Genomic DNA, 22,438 nt, shown 5'->3' on the forward strand with positions numbered 1-22,438 from the left:
AGTAGCCCCTCAAAAGTGTCACCATTCAGATGCTGCTGCTAAGCTCTTTTCTCAAGCAGGGGAAAACCTTCAGAGTTGCTTAGAGTTGAAACCATTTGCAGATGGGCATCAGGAGCAACTACTGTAGACTACCGCTCTCTGTACATACATCTTGTGTGTTGAGGAGGTTCTTTAAGCCCCAAAGAGATCTCAGTTTTTGGTAGGGAGAATAAAAAGTGGACTGCTAGAGCCCTAATTTAAAGGACTGCTACCTTCCTATTCTCTACATTAGAACTGGATCAACTGTGACTTATTTCCTTCTAGCTAACAAAAGCTTCAGAGCTATTACTGAATCCTAAATCCATGTAAAACAAATATTTCATCTACTTTCACTTGCCCTGAGTGAGGCAGAAGATTAGGGTGTGGCCAACTGGCTGAGCAAGTAGGCATGATATGTCAATGACACATCCAGAGCACAGGAGCAGAAAGGACTTGGACCTAGCACCGGCCAGAAAGTGCTACCTTCAATTCTTCTGGCATAAAATCAATCAGGGTTTTAATAGGATGGTCTAGATCTTGATCTCAGCCTGAAGAATGGAAGGATATAAAAGACATTTGCTAAACATGTGGCTGCTGTGAGTATACTCACTCTCCGAAGATGCTTCCTCTCCTACCTTTAATTGGCCCTCTCTCACTCTATGAAGCATACTTCTTATTCTACCTTTAATAAATCTAGAACTTCACAATCTCTTCCACATGTCTTGTCTAATTTGCAGCTCAGGACACCAAGAACCTGGAAAGAACCCCTGCCAAGAATCTACTCATCCAGTCCCTGGTAACACAGGAAGCCAGTGAGTGGTCTTCATGAACCTTAAACCAGGCTTTCAGCTAACACTAAGCTGCATCCTTGACCAAAAGTAGACCTTATCTGCATGTGCTGTTAGTTTGTGAACTGCAAAGGGAAGAAAAGATGCTTCTTTTGCCGTGTACACCAACCTGTAGAAGGATGGTGGTTTTATACTGACTTTTCATCAGGTTGTTGATGGATTCAAAAAGCCGCCTCATGGATTCTTCAAACTCCATCTGTTCTTTGCCTTCATAAAGCCTGAAAGAAGACACACCCAGGTCACTTCTTGAGTTAACAAGCAGTACCTTTGAAAGTACATACCAGCTCCAACCTTCATTTAAAATTTAAAAGAAAAAAGGAAGGATGGGACCTTCAAGGGAAAAGGGGTTGGTCAGGAGTCGTGCTGTACATAATTCACTTAAGGGAAAAACCTCACACCCACTACCATGAACCAACCTCATTCCCTCAGTGGGGTATAATAAATCCATTCCCCCACATTTTTTTTAACCTTGAAGAATCTCAGAGGAAATGAATGTTATCTGAGTGGAGAGAACAGTAATAATTTTTCTTCTTGCTAAAATTAGAGGAGGGATTGTGGTCAGTGGATTTTCACAGGCTCCTTAAAACATCAAAGAGAAATACTGTGGTACCTCAATTCCCAAACCTAATTCTTTTCATGATTCTGGCAACAGAATTCCTATTCTGGTCACAATATTTTCCTGCTCTCTCCTTTTAGGATTGTCCTTATGGCCTCATTCAAATGCATGTTGCCTTGATTGGTAAAGACCCTATGTTATTGTAAAAAACAATAATGTAAGCCTAGCAGGATTACATAATTTAGAAAGCAAGACTTCTCCTTAATCCACATGAGGAGATAAGCTGCTATTATACGTTATGTGCATCACTCTAAGTAGTTTTGGTGCTTTGCCTCATACACACATGTAGCTGCCTAGAAACCATCTTTCATATAAAATCAGGCCCTGTGTCTTATCAGTTCCTTCCTCTAGCCCTAGCAGCATTGCTCAGTCCAAGGCTTCACCAAACAAGCTTTCATCACAAGCCATGAAACATCCACAGTCTAATCTGTGGTAGCCAGAGGGAAAAACACAGAAGAGCACTCTGGTCTCTCGTTCAGATAAAGAGAGTCTCTTCTGTCACAGCTCTCCATATCAAAAACTTGTTGGAGGCCTGGGCTTTGGTAAAGGTGCTTTCCTTAGATAAAGCACTGACACATTTAACAGATTTGCTTGCTCTGTCAGCCATGGCACAGGCCCCTCACAAATCCTCATCCAGCCTCTCGCCCTCCTCCTTACCTCTTCTCTCTACCACCTCTCCCTGGCCCTAACTCTCTCTCTGTTTATCATCTTTGCAGGAATCACTTTCTCTCTATACATCCCTATGTTTTTATCTCTCTTGTTTTCCTCTCAGTGTCTCTTCCTTTTTCCCTACCATTTCTCTCTCACTCTTTCTCCTCCCCTCCCCTCCTTTTCCTCACTAATCCTCTCTGAAGCCCCACCTCACCCTACCCCATAAGCAGCTGAAGGGAAATCCAGTCCTGGATGCTTCAGGCTGTTATGGGGACCCAGCCATTGCTGCCTACCTTCCCCTTGTCTGATTCAAGGTCATAGTACTAAAGCTGTGAAGGCAAGCCCAAAGTCCTGAGTGGCCTTGGGCCTCAGGCTCCTTCATTCACTTCCGCTGCATGTAGTTTATTCCTCCCCCCTCTTTGCTCTACTCCTTCCTGAACCTCCTTGCTCTGAGTTCACATCTCTGCCTAGCAGTCAGAACAGGGTAGACAGCACAGAGCATCACTGTGCTGTTGCACTGCTCAGGTGGATATCAGATCCCATTTAATGGACTGACGGCTTTAGCTCCTGCCCTAGGATACAATCTCAGTGAGCATTAGAGGCAAAAATTCAAACACATTCATCTAGCTCTGTAACCCCTCACTTTGTGCAGCAGTCTCTGAGCTATCTTAATTTCTACAGGCCTTGATTTCTCACCTGCACAAGGCACGCCATCACAGAACTGTGTCAAGGAACTGTGAGGTGACCAGTTTACACTGAGAGGGCTAGCACGACACTTGGTTCTTAATGAAGTTTCATAGCTGTCTCATTAATTGTATGGGTAGAAGCATTAACATTGCTGTCATCTCCACTACATAGACAAGTAAATAGAAAATTCTTGAAAGAGTGAAACTTGCTCAAGTTCCACCTGCTATAGTTTGGATGGTAGTTTAAAAGCTTGGTTCCCAGTATGCCTACATGAGAAGTGGTGAGAACTTGAAGAGGTGAGGTCATTAGGTCACTGGAAGCCGCCCTGGGAGAAAGGATTACTGTCATTCCCTTGGGACCTAGTCACAGGCTGGCTTCCTGTCTTGCCATGTGATGTCTCCCTTTGCCTGTGCTCCAGCCATGGTGCCATCCACTATGAGGTCTTCACTGGAACCAAGCCAGTATCAACGCTGTGACCTTTGAACTTCCAGAACTGTGAGGCAGATAAACCTCTACAAAACTGCTGGACCTGGCATAACTCATTGTAGCAAGAGAAACAGGCTGATACACCACTAAAGTAGAAAGCTTTGAATCCTGTTCTATACTTTATCTGACAGGGAAGACAGAACCTAAACTCAATCTTATGGTGGTGACTTTCTGAGATGGGACTTTTTCTTTTCCACAAGCTGGTGGTTAGTTCATCCTTCAAATCTTTGGCCTCATAATCGCTTTTATCTTTCTTACTACCCATGGCTACCTGAAAATGTTTAATAAACTATATCTGAATGGCTGTTACTGGTCTGAACAGAGTCTGCTCACTATCTCCCCTGCCCCGTACTTACTACCCAGACCCTGGAGCCCATGTGCTTATCCACAGAAAGGCTCTTCCTATATGTGTCCCCTTTGTATATGCTTGTGTGTGGTACAACAGTTCTGAAAAGATCATCTTCCTGGGGCTGGGGACCACTGGCCCCACTCACAAGCATGGTCTCACCAACATGCTTCTGCTGAATGACTTACCCAAGCTATCCCCACCCTCTGTGACTGGGTGGCATGACAGTTCTGTTGCTCTCTCTGGAATTTGCCATTTTCAACAGAGAAACATAAAAAGGAGACTTTGTTGGGAACTACCTAAATGCTAGTACACTGGTGGGATGTTCTTATACTTCTGCTAAATAGATCACTGAAGCTCCTGTGGCTCCCAGTACTGTTTTCAGATTTTGTAGCTGTAAAAGTACCCTTACAGTAAATTCTCCTTTCTATTCAGGCTCACCCTGGTTGGTCTCCTTGTGAGCTTCTCTAGTCAGAACTTAGCAAAATGGAATGAGCTTCTTCCCGCAGCTCCCTGTTGTGGGTTTGAAGTGAAGAGCTCATGGGAAGTCCAGCAAGCGAGCACTTGGTCTGTGCTCTTAGTGGACAGAGGGAGAGAGGGTCAGAGTGGGATGTGACTTGCACTACTGTTTTAATATTATTTGGAGGTGAGAAATAGAAGTAAAAGAAATCTTTAGATTATATATAACAACAACTCAAGGCTTTCCACTCGACTATGAACTTCATAGGAAACTGAATTTAGTTTCCATTAGCAAAAGGGATGTGGTTTGCTCTGTCATGGACGTTATCCATGGCGGAGCATAAACTCGAATTCACCATTCTTCTTCTAGCTCCAAGAACCTAGCAAGAGAAGGCAGATCACACCAATCCCATGAAGCAGAGGCAGGGGCTCACGCCCCAGGAAGAATCAAGTCTCTTTCTGTTTTTCACATTACAAGCTAAGTACCTATATGACATGCTCAAATCTGGGGATGGAAATATATTCTGCACTTAAGCAAGATTCATAAATGTTAAAAAGGATATATATAATGTTTATATAAATATATACAATGCATATATAATTCCTATATATGATATTATATATATAATACCTATATAGGTGTGTTAATGACATGCATATGTATCTGGTACATTGTATATCTAGCATATACCTATGTGTATATATATATAGTACATTATGTATAGTACATTATGTGTATTTATATATGTATGTATGTATGCAGTACCTTATATGTACATATGTACAGCATTAAGGAGATGGACTAGCTGGGAATGGAAAGAGAAGCCAGCAGATACTGCTACCATTGGGAAGAAAGAGAAGAAAGCCTGTTTATCTCTCTGCAGCCATGTACTGGCAGTGTAGGCTCAGTCAACTCATTTTCCTGAAATTTGGTTTCCTTTATTGGTAAAATGAAGGTACAATGCTCACCCAAAGATCTATTTTGAGGTTAAAAAACATCAGACAATGTCTCTCAAACACTTCATACTTTAGCTAGCATTTAACTAGCATTAAGCAAACACTGGCGATTCTTACTGTTGCTGGCTTCCGATCATCCAAGTGCTCCTGTTGGCAAACTCTCTAATCTGAGTGTAAGGAAAGGGGGCTTCAGGTAACAAGAGGTCAAAAAAATGGGTCTTAGGGAATAAGGAAGGAATATGACAGTGGGGTAACCCAGCATGGTGCAACTTGCCCTGAGTGATCTGAAAGGCAGTGTGGTGCCTCGGCTGTCTGTGTTTATTTACACTGTTTGTTGTTGTTGCTGCTGTTTGTTTGCTTGGTTTTTTTTGCAGTACCAGGGATTGAACTCAGGACCCTGCACCTGACAGGCAGGCACTTATTCTACTGAGCTATCTCCCCGGCCCTGTCTGTGCTGCTCTCAGCGTGGCCTTGAAGTCAAAAGCGCTGCAGACGTAGCTTCTGTGTTCTTTTTAGGGCTCGCTCTCTGCTGTAGCTTCAGGCGAGAAACATCCTTTCCAGCCCAGAAACGATACTTGAGAAATAAGCTGATCGTGCCAGAGCACAAATTACCGAAGGGCCCTAAGGCCCTGACCACAAGCAAAACTGGAGCAAGCTGAGAGGCGCTGCTCTGGGCATCTGTGTCTGACCACAGCCGATGCTCTGGCTCCCGGGGCTTGGACAAATATAGCGGTACTCAGCTCCTATGCGATTCATCAAGGAGACACTGCGCTCGGCTGAGTGCTCCCGAAATGCACACATGGCGCCCCGTGCGGTGGGACAGTGCTTCACGGCAGTCACCCCTGTCATCCAGGTATATAAGGCCTCAGCCCTAGCTGAGATGCAAGCCTCAGGCCAGCAGCCCACAGGGGTGGAATCTAACCAAAACGACCTTCAACTGTGGCAAGTGAGGGGAAACTGACCTCAGATCCAGAGGCAGGGATCTCTTGCTGCGCTGGCCCTATTTTGCTTCCCATACCTCACCCACTTCCCATCTGCTGCTCTAGGCCTCCAGACACCCCCTTGACTGCTCCTCTGTTTCTCTGAGGCAAAATAAAAGTTTCACTGAGACTTTCTGTATTCCAAACCCTGCTGTATCACTAAGTGGGTAACCTTGGCTATATCACTTTCTCTCTAAGGCTCATTTCTTTTTCAATTAGTAAAATAATACAAGCCCCACAAACTTGTTCTAAATATAGATAGATGATAGATAGATAGATAGATAGATAGATAGATAGATATAGATATAGATAGATAGATAGATAGAGTACCACTTATGCAAAAGTAGGACTAGAAGGAGTGTTTCAGATCTGGGATATTTTTTGGGTTTTATAATTCTTACCTAATCTTAGGGTTGAGCTCAAGTCTAAGTAGGAAATTAGCTTGTGGTTCATAAGTACCTTATATACATAGGCTTAAGCTAACTTTATACAAGAGTGACATTCTTTTGCATAAACCAAAGTTTCACTGTATGGGATTTTCCAATCATTGACACATCCTGTCAACTTGGCTGGATCACCTGGGAGGTTTCTCATCCTGTTTGGTGGGGAGGGCGGCCCCTAGGTGGGGAGGGCCCGCCCTAGAGTGACTCAGCACAAAAAGGGCATATAAAGGGGTTGAGGAAGGATTCCACATTCCACTTCCTTGGAGAAACTTCAGTCTTTACAGTCAGCTTAGACATCTCCTGGCTTCTGGCACAAGCCCCATCGGTCGACTGGTAGAGACTTGCACAGAACACTGCAGGGAGCTTCAGATCTTGGACTGAATCCTTCAGTCTCAGGTGTGCAGACGCCCTCTGCACGCTTCCACATCCTAAGCCAATCTTATAATTTCTTATACATCTGTACATCTGTGTGACATCTACTCCTTATATTGTATCTGTCCCTCTAGTAAAACCCTGACTAATACACTGAATATGATGGAGAAAAAGATCAACACCTCCATAAAGACTGCCACTTACTCAGCATCTGCCAAGCGCTGCCCTGGGGCCAAGCGCAGGCTACTCACTTATCGCCGTACTTGCTGGGATATGAGCAGTGAAAGTGTGAGAGCACCACCGAGCTCTTCCTCAGGCCCGGCCTCTGTGTTAACTTCTCCCTGCGCACCGGCTCTTTGATGGGGATGGTCACTGTCTATAACTTATTTATGAGGAAGGAAGACATGAACAAGGGGACTGAAGCCCAGAGAGAGCCAGAACTACGGCTGACACTGACCATAGCATTGTCACCTATTGGTGACACCTGCCTTCAGTGTCCACCCCTCCCATGCCATTACTCCTGCTATCCTGTGCCCCCATTTACCCCTTCCTTCTCAGCAACCCCAGCCAGCACCCCTCTATCCTCATCCCATCACGTCTTTGCCTAAAATTGTTTCTGGTGAGACACGTACCTGACTGATTTCATAGGAGCCCAGGAGAAAAACAAAATTAAAAGCTTTTTGAAATGAAAGGTCCATTTTAAAAAAGCTTTTTTTAAAGGTCCATTTTAGGTTGCATAATTTGTTCAAGATCACTCAATCTATGATCTTATATAGAATGGAGCAAAGTTATTCAAACTATGAAGTCATTACACCATTTTGTTATTTTGTATGCAAGTCAGGATACCTTTGTGCCCCCAGATATGAGGCTGGGCACTCAAGAATATCACAGAAAGGGGCCACTTGCTTAGGGAATTTGCTTAGGTGATGATACACACTGAGCATATCATTAACTCAGTGTCATAGCAGCTGAGCTATTCCTACTTAGCATTTTGTGTGTGTGTGCCTATGTGTGTGTCTCAGAGAGAGAGAGAGAGAGAGAGAGAGAGAGAGAGAGAGAGAGAGACTCTCTGTGTAGTTCAGGCTGCCCTCAAACTCATGAAGATCCTCTTGCATCAGCCTCCCAAGTGCTAGGATTATAGCTAACACTTTATTCTTTTCTTGTTTTGGTACTGGGACTCAAACTCAGGACCTTGCACCTGCCAAGTGGGCACTATGCTGCTGAAGTAGGTCCCTGGCCCCTAACACTTCATCTATTACTTGTCCTCTTCTTCCTTAAAGCAGAAGCTTTATGTAGACAGATCAAGCTCCATGCAGAGATCAAGGTGGTTTTCCTCATAACATCTCCACAAATAGCAACAAGCCTGAGACATCAAAGGTTAATTCCAAACAAATGCATTCACAAATGGTGACTCACGGAGTAAAGCAATCTCAGGACCTTTTTTGTGACTCCATAGAAATGTCTTGGAAATCTAGAACTCATTGCAGGTAGCTAATTGTAAGTCCTCCTATATGAGATCTTAAAGATAATAGTAACATCTTTTTTTTTTAGTAGTAATATTAGGATATGTGATAGTTTTTTAAAAAAATTTATTTCTTTTTATTTTAATGGTTATAAAACACAATAAAAATAATTCAACATTATCTTTGACTATGCAGTATTGATTACTATTACCACTTTATTATAAGAACTATTACCTTCAATCGCTGCTATTTATTATGTACCAAGCAGGATACCCTGTGCTTTGTAAATATCTGTGCCTTTGATCCATGTAGCAATCACATGATATAAGTGTCATTACCATTAAATAAATAAGAAAATGGAGGGCCAGTTAGGTTGCATAATTTGTTCAAGATCACTCAATCATTGGCAGAGCCAGAATTTTAGCCTATAAGTGTCTCTAGATCCAAGTTTCACCCCTTAACCAATGATATACACACTGTGCATATCATTAACTCAGTCAGAGCAGCTGAGCTATTCCTACTGGAGCACTTTTTTTTTCCTAGAGTAATCACTCTTCAGATACCAGAAATGGCTTGATGGTTCATTGTAGGTAAAACTGCCTACAATGAACAGAGCCAAATGCAGCCAGCCAGGAGCCAAAGCAAGTGAACAGGGAAGCACCTTCTGCCCAGGGGATGACATTCTGGGACCACCAAAGGAAGACTACAGGGCTGGCTGTCAGCTTTCTTCCAATCAAGCTCTAAACCCAAGGTGGCTTAGCTGATACTCCCAGGTCTGGGCCAATCATCAACCCTATTAGAGTGGGTGTAAACTAGTGACTTTACAGAAAGAACCATCAGGCCATTTCTGGTATCAGAAGAGTGATTACTCTAGGAAAATCACAATTCTTTTAGCCTACAGCCAAGAAATCAAGTGTACTTTCTCTTTCCTTCCCTCTCCCTTCCCTCAAATTTCTGTCTTTACCAGGGACCAAGAATAATAGCAGTGAAGCCAGGGCGATAGGGCTGGAAAATGCCCACAAAAGAGAACGTCTTCTGCCCAACTCTGCACTTCCTGTACAGCGGCTGTCACAATCCTGAACTTTTCCCTACCCTGCAAGGGCCATGAACTTGAGATAAATGAGGAATTGCAGATTCACATATGACATTCTGCGGCAGTAAAGTCAGAGTTTTGGTGTTGCTCCACAGTGACCAGAGAAAATTCACTTTGGAAGCATCACACAGTAGAAATGTAAGGAGTTATGCTGCCAGAAGCAAAAGAGTATAAAGCTCTATCAAAAAGGCAATGTGTCCAAAGGCTAGACGATTAGAGTAAGGCTAGTGTCACCCATCCAGCGTCCTGGCAGCCAGAGACCCGCATGAAGGCACTGTTTCACTTAATACCACAGCAGCTAACAGGAAGGGCTGAGACCAGATTCTGGTGCCAACTGTTCCTCAGCAACAAAAGTATCTGTGTGTAAGCTGTTCTTTTCCCAGAGTTTGACATTTAAGGAGAAATCAACACCTAGGGCAAACTCTCAAGAACTTTCACTGGACAATCTTTGTCGTGGAGATGAACGACCCCAGGAAAGGATTAGTGAGTGAGAGGAAAAAGACAAGCCCATCACGTGGGGAGAAACTGCCTTGAAAATTGTTACTAGAGAATGCATAAAAATTAATGCAATTGCTGAAGAAAACCTGCCTCAGGTGGTAGCATAAACAGCCTGAATAGAAAAAAAGAAAAATAGAAGTAAACAGTATGGAAGAAATGAAAGAAAAAAAGCCACCTCAAATATTCACTTTCATTTTAAATTATGGCAACCCTGTATAATAAATTAATAGTAAGTAGGTAATAAGATGCAGGCAGAAGCTTCGGAAAGAACTCTCAGTTGTGAATAAAGTGAGATGCAGGCCCCACACCATCCTTCATTCTGCTGAGAGGAGCCGCAGACTTTATGTCATTTGGCAAGATAACTGAGTTGCATAATTCTGCACTTAAGTAAATTTCTCCATTAGCATGAAAAATGCTATTCAGAGCTTTCTTTCTCTGATATAATTAGAAATTGAATGTTCCCCAAACAATGTTCCTAAGCATAGAAACACACACACATGTTCCCCCACACACTCTCTTCCACGGTTCAAGACGCTTAGAGAACAATACAGATGGAGCCCCTTGAAAGAGAAGCAAAGACTCCTCAGCCTCCTTCAAGCTCTCTCTCTCTCTCTCTCTCTCTCTCTCTCTCTCTCTCTCTCTCTGGAAAAGTTAGTTTAAAAGTCAAAATGCCAAGAAATTAGGCTTTTACTCCATCTCATACATTTTCTTCCCTCTAGTTTTTAATAACTTAGGAGGTTTCCAAGATCTTGTCAGTGATGACAACAAAAACCTCCAAAATAACTGTATAGGGAATGCAAATAGTAAAATCTGAATATCTATGCCTTCACTGACAATTTAGTTACTTCCTGGAAAAGGGACTGTATTGTGACAATGGTGGCATTATCTACTTTTTATATGCTCTTCTGAAATTTATTTTTAATAAGTTTATTGAGAAACAAATAGCAATGAGACAGTTTCAAAACCAATTAGTAGGACAGTTTCAATAATTAATACATTGCATATTGTTGTCTTAGTGGTTATTCACTGTACAAGATGCAGACATGATATCCTGTCCACAAACACTATTAGAACAAATCTTTCTTTTCACTGAATTAAGAGAAAGTAGCTGTATATCTATCCTAACTATTTTGAATATACAGATACAAAATGGTCCTTCATTTGTATCCCCTTTTTTGTTTAGTTTTATCTGAGAAGGGTATTCCATTGTCAGTTAAATATTGTAGGTACGTGAACTCAGCAAAATATTCCAATAGAGTCTAGTAGTCCAGAATAGTAGTGGTTTTTCTGTAGGACCGGTGACGACAGAACAAGTGAACATGACAGTTTATTTTGAGACGAGAGCTGCTCCCCCTCGCAGCGACTGTGCCTTGCCTCCAGCCCCTTTCTACAGCAATCCCGCTCCTTAAAGCCCCTGTTGAATGCCCTGGCTCTCACACTAGGAGCCAGTGCAGCAGGGGTGCTCTAGCCCAAGGTCTGACCCCTGGAGGGAGCTTTCCTCTCGCTCCACAGCACAGAGATGCTGACTTTCACCTGCTTTCTGCTTTGGGCCAAGGCTGCAGCTACAGAGACAATTGCCTAAGAAATGTCAAGCTATTATTACTCTAAACTGCGGTCATAGCAAGACTATTCGAACTTTGTCCTTTGAGTCCAGGCTTCTTGAGAGGGATAATTAACCTCAGGCCTTCTGCCCTGTTCCACTGGGAGCCCTGACATTTTTGGTGTTTGTAGTTAAATAGAATTTTTAACATTTTCCTTACTAATAGGCCAGTTTTAAAAATACCTGTGCAGTACAACTCAGTCTTGAAACTCCAGAACACTCGAGAAAACACTGAGTTCAAACACTGAAGTTCATATCATTTGAGTGAACAGGAGGGGCTTAGGGTTGCTCTCTTCCTTCCCACTGTGGGGATAGAGAAAACAACACAGCGGGCAGAGCTGTGACCTGGGTTGTATCAGCGCTAAGCAGCGCAGGGAGGAGGAAAGGCTGTGACCCACGGAGGTCATTCAGCCCCAGGTCCTTCATCGCTAACTGAATGACGTTATCACAGAGGGACACCTCCCGACTCCTTTCTGGTTTTGTTTGCTTGGGATCATGGGCAGCACTGAGGTCCCTGCAAATGCAGGGCAAGCACTTTACCACTGAAGGACACCTACAACCCCAAGTCTCCAGCATTCTCAACTGGCTTCTATTTCCAAAGGACCAGGATGAGGAATGCTGCTTACAAGATCAAGACTGCCTATTCTCCAGTTCCCAAGTTTCGCCAAGGGACCAAAAGATACCCAGCTCAATGCACAGTGTTAAGAAGGCACAAAAAAATAAAAAATAAAAAAATGGGGCAGAGGAGTAGCAGGAATGAAACCTAGAAGTATATCCTCAGCCCCTTTTCTTTCTTTCTTTTTTTTTTTTATATATATATATATTTTTAAGACAGGGCCTCCCGGAGTTGCCCAGGCTAAGGTCAAATTTTTGATTCTCCTGCCCCACTGTCCCAGAGAGCTGGGATTACACGTGTGTGTCCCCATGCCCAGCTGCAGTGGATCTTGAAAAACGTAAGTAGCACTTGGTTTTCAAGACCCCATTATTCAGCCTCTGAGAGTCATTGTTCCCTCCCCCTGCAGCAGCCCCACAGTCTGCATAGCTCCATTGCCTCTGCTTGTAAGGGCTCTGAACTGACCTCCAAATCCTCCTGGCCACTCTTCTCAGCCCATTTTCTACACAACAATCAGAGAGCTCTTTCTCAAAATCTCAAATGTGAACACGGCATTTTCCCACTCAGAATTCTGTCAGAGTTCTTCATTTCCTCGAGGATAATGCCTGCCATGGTGGCACAACCGTCAAAACTCTTTAAGAACTGCACTTCCTCTCTGTGGTGAGCTCTAGGTGTCCTCTGCACCCTCTGTCCTGTGTCCCCTGAATTCCAGCCACCTGGCCTTTCCACAGTCAATGGGGTCAAGTCTCCTCCGATCTCAGGGAGCTCCTCTGTTAGCAACAGCTTTCGCCTACCACACCCTCTACCTCTCACCCACCAACACCTACTCAGCTTTGTGCAGGTCCCTGCTGAGATGCCACCCCCTCAGCATGGCCTGTCTATGCCTCTGGGAAGGTCTGACCATATTACATGTTTCCAGGGCATCTCGTAGACCTCCTCTGGCTTTATGTGCACCTACAAAATTATCTACTTAATGACTCTTCCCAACTAGACTAAAAAGTCCCTAAAGACTAGGCCTGAGATTATCCAACTCACTGTTATATTTTCAGCATCTGGTACAGAGACCTACTCATAGATAGGTTAAACAAACACTAGATTGCTAATGTCAAACCACATGTCTACCACTGAGCAAATACATGACCTGCTTTTCAAATATAAACCTGTCTTATCAACTAAGGTATCTAAAGAGAAGAGCCATGTCTTATGGAAGAGTATGCACATAACTTGCATGTAGTATGTTGTTGCTGAGTGTAAACAAGAATAAATACTAAATTGAAAGACTTATAGAAGATATAGGCTCTTGGAATATAGTAATTCTTAAGATGTTGAGCAACACCCACACAGTAAAAAGCTGTGTACTTTCTTTAGATTTCCAGGCCCTGAGATTAGCCATGAACAGCTACAAGGCACACCTTCTGCCTGCCCAGCAGAGGCCTTCCAAAAGGGGAGCGGAAGTAGCCAAAGGCCAGGTTTAGAAATGCTGATTGTGGGAGGCACACAGCAGACAAAGGCTGTGGCATTGGCAAGGGTGGGGCCTTCCTGTGCTCCTGTGTTGGCCTCTAAGGTTTAGGAGGGGCCGCATCCTGCTGCTCACCTGCAGTGATGATTGCTCTAGGTGTCACATCAAATCATATCAGAGGAGGAAATACTGATTTAAAAAGAAGAAAGAAGGAAGAAGGAAGAAGGAAGAAGGAAGAAGGAAGAAGAAGAAGTGCCCTGACCGAAATGGGTGAGCTTTTAACCCGAATCTGCATGTTAGTTATCAGAACTTGCTTCCCCAGCTGTGCATACCTGGCCTAAAACTAAATGAGGACAGCAATCAAGTCACCTCAGGAAGCAAGCCACAGGAACAAGGGGATGAAACACTGAAAAATACCAGCCTCTGAAGGAGAATGGCTGCTTCTACTTCCTCAAGCAGGTGTGTTTAAGGTTTCCAGGAGGTAATTTATTCAAATAACAAAAATGTACTGAGCATCTATTATCCACCAATCACTATGTTGTCAAAGAATCTCTAACAAGATATAAAAATTGATACCCAAACAGTAAAACAGCAGCTGGAACACATGCTACAAGGACAAATAATGTGGACAGTGCAGGTGTAATATGGAGCTTTGACCTAGCTGGAATATATGGGGACAGGCTCCCTTAAGATGACGCAGTAAAGGTGAGTGAGAGAAAAGGAGATGAAGCTGAGAGGGCAGCGCATGCCAGGTGGCAAGAACGGCAGTGACGCGGGCCCTGCAGCAAGAGGGAGCGTGGTATATCAGAAGGACTTCATGAAGGCCATGGGATGCAGAAGGGAGAAACTTGGGAGGTCAGGTGACTGGAGACCAGAGGGGCTACAGGGGCCAGGCTAGCAGCCTCTTCCAGGCCTCCTGTTGGCCTTTCCTCAAAGAAGAGTAATGACAGGAGTTAAGAGAATTCCAAGGAAAGCATCAGTGTCTTCCCTTTTCTGAAGTTTTGTCTTTTACCGACTGAGTTACCCCTGGTCAAGGTCAATCAGAAGATGTTCACATCTGACAGACACAGAGAGTGAGAAAGGGAGGGTGAGAAAGAGGGAATGAGAGAGGGAGAGAGAAAGAGAGAGAGAGATAATTGATATAACTTTTATTAAAGTATGGAGTCATTGTTCCTTTACTAATAGTGTTATTAATCTCTTACTGTAATTAATTCATAAATTCAACTTTATTATAGGTATGTGTGTATGCAGGGAAAAATATACAGGGTTCAGCACTGTCTACAGCTTAAGACATCCACTGGAGGTCTCGGGATGTGGGTCCCAAGGAAGGCAGGACACTGCTCTTCCCTGACCTGGTTTGAACTGTGGAAAGAGTCCGCTGACTGCCAGGCAGAATAAAGCCTGGAGATCCCTGTTTCTGATAGTGAGCTACAGAAAATAACCTGGAAACAGGGATCAGAGATATATTTAAAATAAACCACCAAACTGCCAAGAAAGTAAGTAATTCACCCAGGACAAACAAAGCCAAGTCAAACTGTGGGTATTTCAGAATAAAGTCAACTTCCCTATGAAGGCAGCTGCCAAACCCTAGTGCCCTGAAACTTCTGTCTTGATGGCTGCAAAGAAATAAAAAAGGTGATTCTTCTAGATCCCAGGGCCTGCTGATTGGAGGCCCTCAAGTAAAACTGATTTCTCAGTTTGTTATACCTTCATTGTTTTGTTTGCTTTACTTTTTTCTTCTCTGTAGTGTCAGAGATCTAATCTAGGCTTCCTGCATGCCAAGCAAGCATTGCACCACTGAGCTACATCTCTAGCCCTTTTGAATTTCCATCCTAAAAGAGGAAGACAAACAAATCTATTTCACAGAAGTTAACAGTAAGTACATTACCCAGTTCTTGGTGTTGGGTAGCAAAGGAGAACACATGTCCGTTGAGAATGCCTTACTACATGCTAATCTTCTGGGCTGTGTTTTGGCTTTGGTTTTTGCAAATTTATTTATTTATTTATTTATTTTCTGTATTTTAGGAAAGAGTCGATAGGGTGTTCAGGGCCTCACTACTAGATTGGACTCATGGTGATTCTCCTGTTTACAGCCTCCCAAGTGCTGGGATTACAGGCGCACACCACCAAGCCTAGTCTCAATTGGCATCTCATTATGCCCCAGGGGCGGGGCTGGCATGGCAGGCCCTGGGATCAAAAACCCAGCCCCTGTGCCTCCTTGCAGGCACTTTAATCCACTGAGGTATTTGGCTGGCCCGGTTTTTGCAAATCAATCTATCTATCTATCTATCTATCTATCTATCTATCTATCTATCTATCTATCTATCATCTATCTATCTATCTATCATCTATCTATCCATCCATTTATTTTGGTACCAGAAATCAAACTCAGGACCCTGAGCTTGCCTGGCAGGTGCTGTGCTGCTGAGCTACATCCTTTACCCAGTTTTTGCAATTTTGTGTGACTAGTTTTCATCCACAAATAAAAAAATTTACTTTAGGGGACCAGGGAGATGGCTCAGTAAAATAAGCGCTTGCTGGCAAGCACAAGGGCCTGAGTTCAATCCTTGGTTCTGAAAAAAAAAAGAAAAAAAAACCTTAGAATAGTCTCCGGTTGGCACCATCTTCAGGAATGATAGGAAGAAACCAGTTTTCTTGGGAAGAAAATAAAATAGCAGACACACACACACACACACACACACACACACACACACAGAGCTCAACTGATAAGGGAAAATTAAAGTTAAGGAATACAAGCTGTTAAATATAGTACTTATAATTTTACTCAGACTAATTAATAAAGAGAAAGAGATAAAAAATACGAATAAAAAAGAGGCAGTCAAATTATCCCTATTAGCAGCTGATGTGATCTTCAGAAGACACTGAAAGCTACCAGAAGACTTTTAGATCTGACAAGCAAATTCAGCAAAGTGGTAAGATACAAACTACATGTGATAGTCTCAAAAAAAAAAATCCCTAGGAATAAACCTAATAAAGGATATAAAAGACATCTACAATGAAAATTACAGAATACTGAAGAAATGAAAGAGACACTAGAAGACAGAAAGTGCTGCCACATTCATGAGTTGGCAGAATGGGCATTGTTACAATGATCATATTATCAAAAGCTATCTATGGATTCAATGTAATCGCCATCAAAATATCAATGATATTCTTCAAAAAAACTAGAAAAAAAAAATACTAAGATGTAAATGGAAGCACGAGAGGCTCACAGCAGCCCGAGCAATGCTGAGCAGTTAGAACAATGTTGGAAGTATACCAACACCTGATTTTAAAATATACCAGAGCCTGGCATAAAAACAGACACATGGACCTGTGAAACAGAACAGAGGAACCCGCATCACTGCAGCTAACTAATTCTTGGTAAAGATACCACAAGCCTGTTGGAGAAAGGGCAGTATCTTTAATAAATGATACGGGCAAAAGTAAAAATCTACATATAAAAGATTAAAACTAGCACCCTACACAGTACAAAAATCATATCAAAATGTATCAAGGGCCTAAGTATAAAAGCTTCAGCTTTGGAACTGCTGGAAGCCTTTCTTGCCACCCAGCTGTTCTAGTGCGAGACCCGACTAGCAAGCAGTACAACACCTTCTAGGGATTTTGTGATACACTGAGAATAACCCTGGTATATTAGCTTTCCTTCTATGGGATGAAATACTTGATGTACATGATGTAAGCAAGGACAGGTTGATTTTGGATCATTCTTTCAGCCCGCAGCCTGCCTGGCAAGCGCAAGATCCCGAGTTTGATTCCTGGTACCAAAAAAAGAAAGTAAAAGCATTATGGAAGGAGGTGTGGTGAAGAAAAGCCCCTCAGTCCTTAGCACCCAGGGAGCTGGAAAAGAGTCCCAGAGGAAGAATCCAGAGACCAGGCAGAGTCCCCAAGGTCACACCCCCAAGACCCACTTCCTCCAGCCAGCACCCACCTCCTCATTGCAGAATTCACTAAAGGTTAGCCCATTGGTAAGCTGAGGCCCCTCACCCTGGGTCAACCCATGAATGAAGTTAGAACCTCCACCATCTAGTCTCCTCTCCACGAGTCTCTTAATCCTGCTAGATTCACAGTCAAGATTAACTGGCACCTCCTGAACAAGAAATTCAGCGTAGCTCTCCTAATTCATCTGTGTGCTATTCTCCAGCAGGCTCAGCCTACATTGGTCATACAAGTCTAATTTCCTAGAGAACTTCAAACTCATTCTCATTTCCTGCTCAAGGTTTTCTTCCCTGAGAGGCCTCACTCCTCCTACTACTTCAGTGGCTGGCTCATTTGTCAACAGTGCTGGAAAGTAATCCTTACTTGAAACCAGGAAGCTGAGGCAGAGAGGTCACCTAATTTGCCCCAGGTCATACAGACACTGAGGTAAGCCAGGCAGGAAGAGCCTCTTCTGCTAACCCTCAGGTTAGTTCAACTGCAGCCCACAGGGGGAATCCCACAGATTCCATATCTGTAGACTCAGTCAACTATAAATAGAAAATATTACAGAAGAGGAAGTTGGGTCTGAACCAATGGGCACAGACATTTTTCTTGTCATCCTCCTCTGCCCCAGCTTCGATCTGGATTGACCCCCAAGTCTCCTGTGTGTGGCAGGTGACTGGATTTTGGGCTGTTGTGGTACTGATGGGGAAGGACTGACTCACCAATGAGATCAGGACTGACTGATCTGCTAGGCCCTGGTCAGAAGCAGCAGATTCCTAGGTTCCTCCCTGGCTCCTCCCTTCTTTCTCTACTTTTTGGCCACCATGACGTGAGTACCTTTTCTCAACCTGGGCCCCCTGCCATGTCATTTCTGCCTTGAAGCTCACTGGCCGTGGATTCTAAAACCAGAAACCAAAACAAACCTCTCAGCCTTTAAGTTGAGAGTGTCTGGTATTTGGCCCTACTGGTAAAAAAGTCAACCAAGGCAGCTCCTAAATAATACAATGTAACACCGACTTGTATAATTTTTACATTGTGTTAGGTGTTATAAATAATCCAGAAGTGATTTAAAGCATAAAGAACAATGTGAATAGATTCTATGCAAAATTAAACCACTTTATATAAGAGATTCAAACATTTGTGCATTTTGGCATTGTTGGAGGGGCTGTCCTGGAGCTAGTCCTCTTTGAGGACAAACCACACTTGCTTATTGATCATAGTTTGCAACAGCTTTTTTTTTTCTTTGTTTGTCTGTCTCACTTAGCAGGGGAGGCAAGAACTATATCTCTCTCTTCAACACTATCATTGCCTAGGCAGAACTTGGCCAGATACGAAGATTGAAAAATGATTATCGAGAAATGGATGGATGAATGAGCGCATAGATGGATGGACAGATGTACAGGTTCATGAACCCAACATGTCTCTGCAGCACCTACGTTAGGAGAATACATCTAAGAGAAGGAGGGACAGGCTTAGAGATTTAAAGGACGGGAACCAGATATGCCTCATGACTGACTTCCTTTCCTCTCTTCTTCCACCTCCAAAATACAATAAGCAGCAAGCCCAGTAACCTTGTAATATATTATTTCCTATTAAAGAAACACATTCTCCCGCAGGGAGATGCCAGCCTCAAGTGTCCCTGAAGTGCATCACAAGGTACATCCAGTCACCCCAATTCAGTTCGTCATCCCTAACAACTGTGTCAGCTTAGTGAGTTCCACCCCTCTGGCAAACTCTCATCCAGCTTGTTCATGTTTAGCTATCAGTGATTTGCAAACTCGTTTCCTAAATCTACATACATTTTCCAGAGATGGCTCTCCTACCCAAGTCATTCTCCGAGGAACTTCAAGCATTCCTGGCATTTGACAGGAACAGCCAGCCTCCAGCTCAGGCAAGGATGCTGCCAGCAAGCCAGCTCCAAGCCGTCTAACAGGGAGCTAATAAGAAAAGGAAATGATCAGCTGCTTCAACCTGGAAGAATGAACAGCCCGTGTCCTCCGCGGCTTTTCCCTTAACAGTCCACGGCACAGATAGTCTTGTTCTACAAAATTAAGCCATTTAAAAGGACAATGGAAGCAGACAAGACCAATGTTTTACACTCTTCTGTGAGCAGAGTATGAAAAAGTTTGTCCAGCCTCTGAAAGAAAGGCAAGGGGAAGCCGGCCTAGGGCTCCACATCAGCAAAGGCCACTCCTGTGCCCGCTCTGGTTTTCTGCTTGGTGACGTGGCCTTTTCTCCTCCTTTTCTCCCCACCCCTTTCTTCCCTGCTTTCTTTTCTTACTGCAGACTGAACTCATTGCCTTTATGCTGAGCTACATCTGCACACCCTGCTTTTTAAAATTTTAGACAAGGTCCCAAACCTGTTACAGAACCTGTTTGTCCTCTGTACTTGCTATGCCTGTCCCCAATGCTGGGTCAAAGGGGCCAAACACTTGGCCCCCAGATCGGCTGACTTTGCCTTTCCCTCAGCTCCAAGGAATATCACATTCAATCAGTTCTGGCAGTCCTGTCATCTCTAGACCCTGAAGTGCTATTGTAAAATCTATATTGGTTTTCTTTCCTGTTTCCTGGCACACAACTCCTAAAATTCTTGGACTCTTTAAGTGCTAGGTTTCTTTTTTATAAAAGATGATTGTCAGCCACTAGGTAGCTTCAGGATGGTGGCTGATCACTGAAAAGGTCCAGGAAGGAGGAAGGATTGGAACTTTTAGCCCCACTTCTAGACCTCTGGGGAGGTCACAACCACAAGGTTAAATTAATCACCAGTGACTGACAGTTTCATCAGCCATATACCTATGAGATAAGGCTGCCAAAGAATCCAAATTTCAGGATTCAAAGAGTTTCAGGACAGTAGGACATGTGGAGGTCTGTGGATGGTGGAAGCTTCTGGAAGTTTTTGATACAAGGCAGGGTTCAGAAGTTCCACACTCCTTCCTACATGCCATGTCCTAGCTATCTCTTCACCAGGTGTTCACTGGTATCCTATTTAACTACTAAGTGTAAGTGTTTCTCTGATCTGCGAGCTGCTCTAGAAAATCAAACGAACCCAAGGAGGGACTTGGAAGAAACCAGTCAGAAGTATGAGGAACACAGCCCAGTGCTTACAATTGGCATCTGAAATGGGACAGTCCTGGGGGCTGAACAATTGGCCCGTGTGGCTCTGAGGTCATCTTCAGGTGGGCAACGTCAAAACTGAACTGCACATCCAGTGCAGGTCTGCTGAAGAACATCTTGCTGGGTTAGTATGCGGGAAACTCCACATATACCTGGTCACAGATGTCTTCATTATTAAGATGTGAGAACCGAAGAAAAGGCTGGTGTTTTCTCCAGACTTTGGCTTCTTTCTTCTCTTCTCCTCTGCTCCCAGTGTGACCAACTTAGTGCAAGCCTCCTTGCCTAGATTATGGTAATGGTTTCACCATTAATTCTCACCACCTTTTTCCCTCTGCTCACTTTCTTCCATGTAGTAACTCTGCAGTAATCTTTCTAAAACATGAATCTAATCATGCTTCAAAATGTCAGCGGCTTTCTCTGCCAAAAGCAGCGGCTTTCAGATTGCTCCTCTAAGCAAAAGAATTTTCGTCAGGCTTCTCAAGAAATGCTTATTTGCTTATCAATTATATCTGTGAGCTATTGCAAGTGTTTGTAAAGTTTACAATTTTTTCATCTGGGATAAAATGCCTTTTAATATTTTTACCTCATGTCAATGGATTAACTTGGATATACACAGGTACTCATTGTGTCCTTTCAGCACAAAGAGCATCTCTGCCAACCACCACTGCCTCCTACCCCTCACCCTCACCTCCACAGAAGAATGGTTCACACTCCTTGGTTTGGATTTAAGGGTCTCACAGCCCAGGTTATCTGAGGTGTGCCCCCCTGGCCAGGCGCATCACGCCTCCCTCTTCCACCATCACCGCAGCTTCCCATTAGCCAGAAGTATCACTACTTCACATCACAAATGCCTGAGAGAATCAGCTCACAAAGAGAAAATGGTTATTCTGGCTCACAGTTGAGAAGTCGTAGCCCATCATCAGCTGATCCCATCGCTCTTGGGCTCGTGCCAAGGCAGCACATCACAGTGGGGTAGGTGGCAGGACAAATCTGCTCACTTCATGGCCAGAGAACAGAAGAAAGGAAGAAGAAAGGACTTAGGTCCCACAATCCCCTGGGAGAGCACACCTTCAGTGACCTAAAGACCTTCCATCAGGCTGTACTTCTGACAGTTTCTACCAATAGGACCACAACCTGGCAAACTAGCCTTTACCATTTGGCCTTATGGGGGACACACGCAAACCACAGAACCACTCTCCTCCACAAACATGCTATTCATGGGCACAGCACAGTACACGGAACACATGAGGTCAGATCCCTCCCTACCCACTGTGTGACAGCTGGGAGACACAGAGCCATGTTCTGCACCTTTCTGGGTGTCCACCTCCTATCCTGTACAATGACCATAGTGACAGCCGCACTTTGAAAGGCTGATTCAAGTGTTTAGAGGGGCAGAGTGAAAAGTGGCGCAAGGCCAGGTGCAGGGAGAGGCCTAATGCATGCTGCCTAGAAAGAGCAAGAGTAGCTGGAAGCTCTGTCCCAGATGTTAAACTTATAAGGTGAGATTCTCTTTTAAACCAATAACTACCTTCTCAAACACTTTTCAATGTTCAAAACTTCACTTCTGTAAGAAGAATTATTGATCCTCCTCAGGTAGAGTGTTATTCAAACCTATTGGCCTCCAAAGAGCCACTTACAAGCATTTACAGCATTGGATCTACATACTTTATCACTGACTATTTATTACCCAAGGAAGGGTGACTTGGTGGCTAGGATATTTATCTACTTTGCCCACTACATTGCCAATTCTTTTTCTTTTTTAATTATTTATTTATTTACTTATATATTTGGTA

General features: G+C 43.6%; 1 protein-coding gene across 1 annotated transcript in view; it reads right to left on the reverse strand.

Moving 5' to 3' along the window:
* The window catches only part of Dock2 (dedicator of cytokinesis 2), a 478,084-nt gene that overhangs the window by 357,665 nt on the left and 97,981 nt on the right, over positions 1-22,438 (reverse strand). Inside the window, exon 23 of the mRNA XM_004637060.2 lies at positions 976-1,084. Coding sequence (XP_004637117.2) covers positions 976-1,084 — 109 coding nt within the window. The remainder of the gene's footprint in view (positions 1-975; positions 1,085-22,438) is intronic.

This window comes from Octodon degus, unplaced genomic scaffold (assembly GCF_000260255.1).
Source record: "Octodon degus isolate 3935 unplaced genomic scaffold, OctDeg1.0 scaffold00085, whole genome shotgun sequence".
Lineage (NCBI taxonomy): Eukaryota > Metazoa > Chordata > Mammalia > Rodentia > Octodontidae > Octodon > Octodon degus.